We start from the raw sequence: 8,850 nt of genomic DNA, 5'->3' as shown, positions 1-8,850 counted from the left end.
GGAGGATGATTGTCTAAAGCTTTTCAATGTCCCCTCTAATAGTAAAGGCTCACATTCATACTCTGATTTGTAGGCCTTTTTCTCTCTTTTCCACTGCAGAAAGATTTCCTGGGATTTAATTCTGGTCATGTTCATGGAAAGGAAACCTATGTCAGTTTTTCTTAGTTATGGATCTATGGCCTGTTTCTCTCCCTGCTTTTTCCTGTTCCATCTCAACCTTCCTTTCTGGTTCTCTTCCCTTGTTTTCTATATTTAATCTTATTTTTCTCTAGTGCACTTGGTTTCCTGATAACATTAGACAGATGTAATCCTTGTGTCATAATTTGTGAATAGTAACTTTTGAAGCTCTAATAAATTTCAACCAAATTTGACAGTGGTCCAAAAGTCTCAAAGATAATCAGATTTCTACAGCCTTCCTGGCAAGGCAGCATTAGGGTAATGAGACCCAAATTAGCACTTCCTTGATTTGCTGGACCTCAGCGTTCATCTGCTCCATTTGTGCAAGCATCACTATTTAGAACTCTTCTGCCCATATGGTTGTGAACCATGAGCATAGGTTTTAATGTCCTCAGCCTGGCTAACCCAAATCCTTTGCTTGATACTTTTCTGTACTAGAAGGACTGCTCACAAAAATCTCATATAAACATTTGTGCCTGTCCTTTCCTACTAATTGGTGGCAAGCCTTTACTCTCCCATGACACTTCTTAGCACCTGGAGACTTGTCTCTGGGACACTTCTTAGCACCTGAGACTGGACAACTGGCTGTAACTTAAAGATGGATTTAATTGAAATCATTGGGGAGGTGAGATGAAGAACCACATAGCAAATTACCTGGGCCACACTGTTAGGAACCACTAATGTTTCCTGTCCTTGATGCCTCTGAACAGTTGTTAAGGCTGTAATGTTCAGCATGTGCGAGACACTCATATTGAGTACTGTGCTGCAGGAGAGGAAACAGAAAGTTTTCAGTTGAAGGGATTTAAGCAGGATGACTGCAAACACAATTACTAAAAATAAGATTGGAAAAGGCTAAGTAATTACTTTTTCATTCAATCGTTGTAGGTCCCTTCCAACTGAACTATTCTATATACACAAAAATTTCTAATTTTGACCTATTTCCTCTGATATATTTTGAGGCTAAGGACAAGATACACTAGGTATTGAAAGTAGTTTCTTTTGAGTTTCTTTTCCCCCTTCTTGCGTAGTTGGTCTTATTCCCTCTTTAAACGTGAAATCGAGAACTTATGAAATCTATCCAGCATTAAACTAAAACATGTAGAAGTAAAGCAGACAGCAAAGCAGGTACCACGTTCCTAACTCCTGGGTCTGCATTCGCATCCCCATTTCTCCGTGGGCTGCAGCCTCCTAGGTCGCTGCTAGGCGCTGCGGGTGCGCGGCTGCAGTTCTCCTGAGGAGGCCGGGCTGGGGCTTCGCTTCGCCCTTTGCCTGTTGGGGCTGCTGGAGCTTTCTCTCTGGTTTCGGGTGGTGGTGGGGAAGGACTGTGGACGAGGCGCCCCATTTTCCGCTGCCTGGAATTGAGGGGCTCACGTTTTGTCGCCCCCAGGCTCCTGACGGTGTGGAAGGCACTGGGGAAAGGCTGACGGCGGTGCCGGCGGGCCCGAGGCGGCTCGGGCGGGCGGGGCGTGCTCGGCGCTAGGACCCAGGAGGACGCGAGGCGACTCTTACGGCCAGAGTGCAGATTCGCCGTGACTCAGTCCGTGTACAAAAGCAGGTTAGTGCTGTCCTTCTGTGGGACCGGGCTCGGGTGAGAGCGGGCCGGGCGTCACGCAGCTAGCTAGCTTGCTAGCTTGCCTGCTTCTCCCTCCCTCCCGGGGCCTGCTGCGCTGCTAATCGCGGCCTCTTGTTTGGTGTTTTTTCAGAAAGCCAAAATGGAGTATGAGTGGAAGCCTGACGAACAGGGGCTTCTACAGATCCTGCAGCTGCTCAAAGAATCCCAGTCTCCGGACACCACCACGCAGAGAGCCGTCCAACAAGTATCCTTGGTCGAGGCCTACGCTGCGCGGGCGGACGGGCGCGCAGGTGGGGGCAGGCAGAGTGGGGCCGCGGTGCTTCAGACGACCGCTGTGGAGGCTGGGGGCGCCGTGTAGGGGAAGCGCGGCCACAGGCCGGCGCTATGTCAGGCAGGCGGCGGCCGGACCTGCCCGAGGAGCCGCCACAGCGAACGCTGAGGGCTGAGCCTCCGCTTTAGCGGGTGGCCGTGGCGCGGAGTTTGAACCGCCGAGGCGGCCTATAGGCCGCAAGGCCGTTTTCCCCCGCCGAGAGTCCGAGCACTTGTTGCGACCCCGGAGCTAAGGTTCGTTTTTTTATTTTTAAATCCCTGGTTCCTGTGTGGCTGCTTCGGTGTCTGCTGCTTTTCCAAATTACCCCATTCTGGGCCACTGCCAGCACCTAGCCCTCATCCTCAGTGGATCCCACCGAGAGGGCTGGGGCACCAGGGGGCCGCTGCCCACCAAGCTGAGTTGATGCGGTACGGAGTACTTGTCGCACCTGCGGCAAAGTAGAGACGATCAGGGACTTTCTACACTAACCGGCGCTGGGATTCACGGCGGAAGGCATAGCTGGCGGGAGGAATGTACCTGGTGGAGCCGCTGGCTCTGACACTGTATTTTGCTACGTTGTGAGGATGTTTCTGCCTGCCTAGAATCCTGAGTCCGCAATACTGTTTGTTACACTTCTTACATTTCACATAAGAGCGAAATCTACTCTATGTGACTTGTGCAGCTTTGCAGTGCATTTTGTGTTAATGGTCTGGATTCTTGATTTGTTGTTTGCGTGGTGAGAGAGAAAAATTTTACATTAAGACTAGTAGACACATAAGTCTTGAAAAATAAAGCTCTCATATACTGTCTCCTGCTCCTTGTGCTAACTATGGAGGTGCTTTAAGGTATTTAGAAGCCCTGAAAGGATATCCTCCCATGAAAGATATGAGTTTAGCATCTCGATCCCTTTTTATTTAAGGCATTTGCTTGAAGGTCTTCACAGAAGGCAGCAGAACTTATTTACATAGGTAAGAATATGCATGTATGTTATGTTAGGAGTTTAGCTTGAAGCCAAATTTGCTTGAGTTCTAGGCTTTCCTAGCAGATGTGGTCAAACTTTGGAAGGCTTCTGTTCTTACCTGAAATGTGAAGGTAGTTTTCACCTTGGTTTTGCAGCTGTGTTTCAGACTTATAATACTATTGTTTTCTTCGAAAAATACTATAAAGAAGTGGCTAAGTGTTCTGATAATGCCCCAAACTTAAACAAGTGCTCGTCTTTAGTATTTCAAATACAAAAGTGTTTATAGCAATAGTGATTATAGTGTAGCTTTCATGTAAAATTGCATTTTAAAAGTCTGCTTCAAATAATGGCATCTGGTTTGTTTTTGAAAAATAGCAGTGTATGTGTAGGATGGACAATATAGGCAATGCTGTCTGTTTTGAAGATGAGTAAAAATTTACTGAACAAAAATGCTGTTAACTGATGTTTGTAGTTCTTAAAATGGCAGTTGTAACTCACTACTGTGCTGAAATACCTGTGCTTTCAAGGAGATGCTCATATGTTGGCCTGTAAAGGTTAGATAAGTGGCAGATTTTTACCACTGTATTATCCGTTTGGGAAAATGTTCTAATACAACTGGATAGGCCGTGCCCTATAATTAAAAAAAAATTTCCTTTGATATTGTTTCCACAAAAATTTGTGATGATTGTTGTATTGTGGAATGCTACTTTAGTAGTATGTCTAAGTAGGATGGCAATTAGTGGTTTCAAGTTTAAAGTGCTTCCAGTCCATAATTTTTTTAAAAATAAGATTATCATTGTGTTGACTCTTATGTTCTTTGTGACACAGTGTTGCCATATTTAGGTGTTTAGAACTGAAATGTAATAAAGTGAGGAGCATAAGTTAGCCAAACCCCTTTGTTAACAAAGTTATGAATTGGTAAGGCTTTAAACATTTTTCAAATGAAGATATAGATGTTTCTTGGAATAAAGAAGGAAAAATTTCAAGTGGATGAAGAAATTGATGAGAAAATATGGCCTATTAGCTATTTTTTGATTCCTAGACCAATTAGATGGAGAAGAAGAAAAAAATTTTGAAATGTGCTACCCTAAATCTTGTCTGTTTCTGAAAGAGCTCATTGACATGGCATCTTTGACAACAGTCTTTGGATGTATGTTTATTCATTTCTAGGGGCCATATAGAATGTTCTGTATTATTTTTCACTTGCTGTGACCATCCTGTTTACCTTTCATCTCCTGTGTTTCACAGCAAAGGAGTTTGTGCCTGTGATAAGTACACTTCACTGTCTTATTAAGTGGAAAGAGGGTGGATTTCTCTAGACTGCTTGATATAAGAAGCCTAAATATCTAAAAATGAAGTTTAAGTTTGTGATTGATATCATTGGAAGGACCAACAATGTCAACATAAATATATTTGGCTAGGGTTTAGCAACTTTGAATATTTAGAGATTTAGCTGTACAGCAAGTAAAGTAAATGCCTATGAAGCAAATAATCTCACTACTTTTAAAAATAATTTTTGTTAGGTGTCTTCATTGTTTGCCATACTGATGATATCTAGGAGGTTTAGTAACTTAAAGATGGCACTGCATGCTTATGACTTGAAATATTGTTGAGGATAATAGTAATTAATACCAGGGTGTGAGAACAGGATACAAGGAGAATGCCAGATTGCTGTTCTAGCCAAGCAGTGGCAGAATACTTAGAAATTTGAGGCAAAAGTAATGACAAATTTTAGAAAAAACAGCTACGTACCTTTTAACTGTTCAGAAATAATAATTCTTCTTGCAGTTGCCCCAGAGAACATAGTGAAGAGGCTGGTATTGCTAGTAAGATACTTATTCAGAGGTGTCACTCTAGAAAATTGGTTTGTGTATAGGATTTTTGTTTTAAAGAGACCATGGATAAACATGAGCTTCTTTGTACAAATATCTGGGCATTTAAAATTAAACAGCTTCTCATGGTTGAAAGCTCAGACTGTGGCTGGTTACCATCATAAAAAAAGTATATGACTAATATTAAAGCGAGTAGCTTATCAAAATAATCTTAGCTGTTGTATTTTAATGCTGAAATGCTTTTATTTATTGTGGAGAAAAAAAAAGATGTACTATGTGATTGTGTCTCAGTGGATTCCTTAGGTTTTACTGGCTTTTAAGTGTAAATATTGAAATCAAAACTGTACAGAGGAATGTAGGGGGGTTTGGGGAGGGTGGGAATTTCTGTGTCTGTTCCTGGATTCTTTTCTAAGATTTCAGCATAACTAAAAAGCTACTACTTCAGTATGAAAATTACAGAAATTGTTTTCAGATTGTTCATACTCTGTATGTTATGAGCTTATAGTTATAGCATTTTGAAATGATGCAGTAGTGCATAACTCAATCATAGTATTCAGAAAGCTATAAATGCTGTGTGTGAATATTTTATTTTCCTTAACAGTTTTTCTCTTCAGAAACTAGAACAACTCAATCAGTATCCAGATTTCAACAACTATCTGATTTTTGTTCTTACAAAGTTGAAGTCTGAAGGTAAGTTCTTGAGATATTGACTGGTTTATTCTATTTTTTTTTCTTTTTTAAAAATTAATTTTATTTAGCTTGAAAGAAAAAGGAAGCTGATTTCTGTACTCAATGTGCTGGTGGGTTGATCTCCATAGTTATGTATAAGAACTTTTTATCCTCTTGGGAGTCTGTGGAAAAAGATCTGATAACATGTTGGTGCTTGTAGTTTCAGTCTTGAAGTAGATTCTGTTCTAGATGTCCAATGAAATTTTCAAAAAAAAGTGGGAGCATCATATTTTTATCAGACTACAGTGAGATTGTGGAATAACTTTGCACTTCATGGTGATGAATCATGACTATACATGTTATAAAACATGCTGCTAAATCCAGTTGTGATTGCATCTCCCTAGTAATCAATCTGTTAAATATTTTGAAGATCACAATCATGGTTTAAGCCCAGCTGGAAATTAAGTACCAGGTAGTTGCTCGCTCAAGCCCACTCTCCCTCTCTCCTCCTCCCCCCCAGTGGTATGGGGAGGAGTAAAGTAAACTAAAAATAACCGGCGGAGGAACTGGACTCCACACAATCTATGAGATTCATAGTGAAGACATTTTATGACACAAAGCACACAATTTATATAGGGTTAGGAGTACAGCTTATTGGCTAAAAGAGTTACACACCACCATGCTAGATACTTCAATTAGTTAAAACCTATCTCTCACAAGTCCCATGTTTATATTATTTCATCCTGGCTGTTTTCATGCACCTGCAGAGTCCTGTGTATTCCTACTATGTGAATTCTTGGGGAGTAAACCACCTCCCTACCAGCCAGCAGCAGCTGAGCTCCTTGCTGCTTCTGGCTGATAGCTAAGTCTCACAGGGCTTTCTATAGGTCTGAATTGCTCACTTTTGATTTTACTGTGACAACAGAGGAGAATCAAAGTAAAACTTGTAGGTTGAGATAAGAACAGTTTAATAAACAAAAAATAAAGTAAAATGATAAATGCTAATAATAATGATAATAAAAAGGGAAAAACAAGTGATGCACAATGCAATTGTTCACCACCCACTGACCAATGCCAGACTTCCGTTCCCAAACCCAGACTGATTCCTCTTCCAGATAACTCTACTCAGTTTGTATACTGGGCATGACATTCTGTGGTGTGGAATATCCCTTTGGCCAGTTCAGGTCACCTGTCCTGGTTATGCTCCCTCCCAGTTTCTTTTGGGAAACCTCCTCACTGGCAGAACATGAGACAAGAAAAAAAGTCTTTGACTTAGGATAAACACAACTTAGCAAAAACCCAAAACATCAGTGTGTTATCAAGACCATTCTCGTACTGAATCCAGAACACAGCTCTGTAACAGCTACTGAGAAGAAATTAACATTATCCTACCTGAAACCAGGACAATCACATACTAGAGTTGTCCAAATATTATGTCTGTAGAATCTTCATTCTGAAGTCTTAAATCTAATAAAATGTAGTTACTTACCATTGGCTTATTTTTATGGATGTTTGTACAAACTGTTTATGGCATACTTTGTAGCCTCTTCCAGTTGGTAAATTCTTGCAGTTCCTTAGTAATTGTTAAAGGTTCAAACACAGAAAGGTGGTGTTGGGAGGAGCACCCTCAGAGAATTTTTCTCACCATACCAACACAAAAGGTTTAGGCTTGGAGTCCCAGGACTGAGGACAAAAGATAGCTGATGACTTTCAGATTCAAGCTTAATGGTGGGGAGGAGGTGAGAAAACAGAACCCCAGCACCTGGGGGTGGGGAGAGTTTTTTCTTTCTTTGTTCCCTGTGTGCTGGTTTGACTTTTTGGGAGTTTTCTTTTGGGCAGTGACAGAAAAGGAGCCACTGCTTGCTGGTGAGCTCTCTTTTTTCCTGGCTCTGCTCTTTGCTTTTCCCCCTCCATCTCTGGGCACCCTGAGCTTCAGAGATAGAGAGAAGAGAGGAGAGACACAGCTGCTTCAGGACACTGCAGACCTTTTTTTCCTCTCTTCCTGGGGACCGATTTGGACTGCAAGGAGATTCCTGGGAATTATCACCATTTTCTCCACTCCCAGCTTTTCCTTCTTCGTTTGGAACAGAGGACAAGGAGAGAGAGAGAGCGAGAGAGAGAGTCCACCTGAGTTCATCACTTATCTCTGCCTCGCTGGGAAAAGACTGACAATTCACCTCGCAGCTAGCCAAGGTGTGACACTGACACTGTCCATAAATATAACTGCTCCAGGAGGAACCTACCGTTTAGGGGGTTGTTCTCTTTTGTTTTTACTTTTGGTGCTGGGGGAGTAGTTTGCTCTGGTCGGTTTACAATTATATCTATATCTACATATATATGTATGTATATATATATAGTACTTAGGAACAGTTATCCTTCTTATATCCATTTTCTGAATAAAGTTCCTTTTTCTTAAATTTAATAAAGAGTGACATGATTATTTTGGAGGAATCCTTTCCTCTGCTTTTTGGTAAACATTTTGGTTTTTTCCCTCAAACTAAGACATTCTTTGGCGCCCAACGTGTGAGGCTGGTGAACAAAGAAGGATAACTGTTCTTGTGTCACCATGTGTGTATTGAGAGTGAGTGCAGTCCCAGTTTCCCATGGGCAAGAATCTGACCCACTGGAGGGCACCTCCCAGATGTATTCATTGAGAAAAGGCTCTGACTGCTATGACCAAGACCAGTGTTAGGGGGGCCCTGCCTCTAGCCAGGTAGAGGCACGGGACAACCGTGTCTGTTGGACTGTGTGGATTCAATGGCCTGGCACATCAGACCCACAAAAGTATAAAGCTTTGGTTGATACCGGTGCTCAATGCACATCAATGCCATCAGGACATGTGGGCTCAGAAACTATTTCTATCTCTGGGGTGACAGGAGGGTCTCAAAAGTTGACTGTGCTAGAAGCTGAAGTGAGCTTGACAGGGAGAGATTGGCAGAAACACCCCATTGTGACTGGTCCAGCCACCCCATGTATCCTGGGCATTGACTATCTCAGGAATGGATATTTTAAGGACCAAAAAAAACATAAATGGGCTTTTGGAATAGCCACTGTGTAGACAGAAGGGATTGAACAATTGAACTCATTGCCAGGTCTCTCAGAAAGTCCTTCTGCTGTCAGACTGTTGAAAGTTGAGGAACAGCAGGTGCCAATTGCCACCACAGCAGTGCACTGTCGGCAATACCGAACGAACTGTGACGCTGTGGTTCCCATCCATAAGATGATCCATGAACTGGAGAGCCAAGGGGTGGTCAGCAAAACCCACTCACCCTTCAACAACCCTATCTGGCCTGTATGTAAGTCTGATGGAGAATGGAGATTGACTGTG

At 42.3% G+C, this 8,850-nt stretch overlaps 1 protein-coding gene across 4 annotated transcripts in view; it reads left to right on the top strand.

Annotated features, from left to right (window-relative positions):
• The first annotated feature begins 1,417 nt into the window (after positions 1 to 1,417).
• Positions 1,418 to 8,850, top strand: part of LOC139683049 (transportin-1-like) — a 96,517-nt gene continuing 89,084 nt past the window's right edge. Inside the window, exons 1-4 of one of the 4 annotated variants that reach the window (XM_071577792.1) lie at positions 1,423 to 1,732; positions 1,881 to 1,994; positions 5,468 to 5,543; positions 7,362 to 7,715. In XM_071577792.1, coding sequence (XP_071433893.1) covers positions 1,890 to 1,994; positions 5,468 to 5,543; positions 7,362 to 7,715 — 535 coding nt within the window. In that variant the 5' untranslated portion in view covers positions 1,423 to 1,732; positions 1,881 to 1,889. Of the gene's footprint in view, positions 1,733 to 1,880; positions 2,041 to 5,467; positions 5,544 to 7,361; positions 7,716 to 8,850 lie in introns of all 4 variants that reach the window. The other 3 variants (XM_071577795.1, XM_071577793.1, XM_071577794.1) reach the window with 3 other exon arrangements.

This window comes from Pithys albifrons, chromosome 26 (genome assembly GCF_047495875.1).
Source record: "Pithys albifrons albifrons isolate INPA30051 chromosome 26, PitAlb_v1, whole genome shotgun sequence".
NCBI classification, from domain to species: domain Eukaryota; kingdom Metazoa; phylum Chordata; class Aves; order Passeriformes; family Thamnophilidae; genus Pithys; species Pithys albifrons.
The sequence above is the reverse complement of the archived record's forward strand: the minus strand, read 5'-3'. Positions and strand labels throughout refer to the sequence as shown.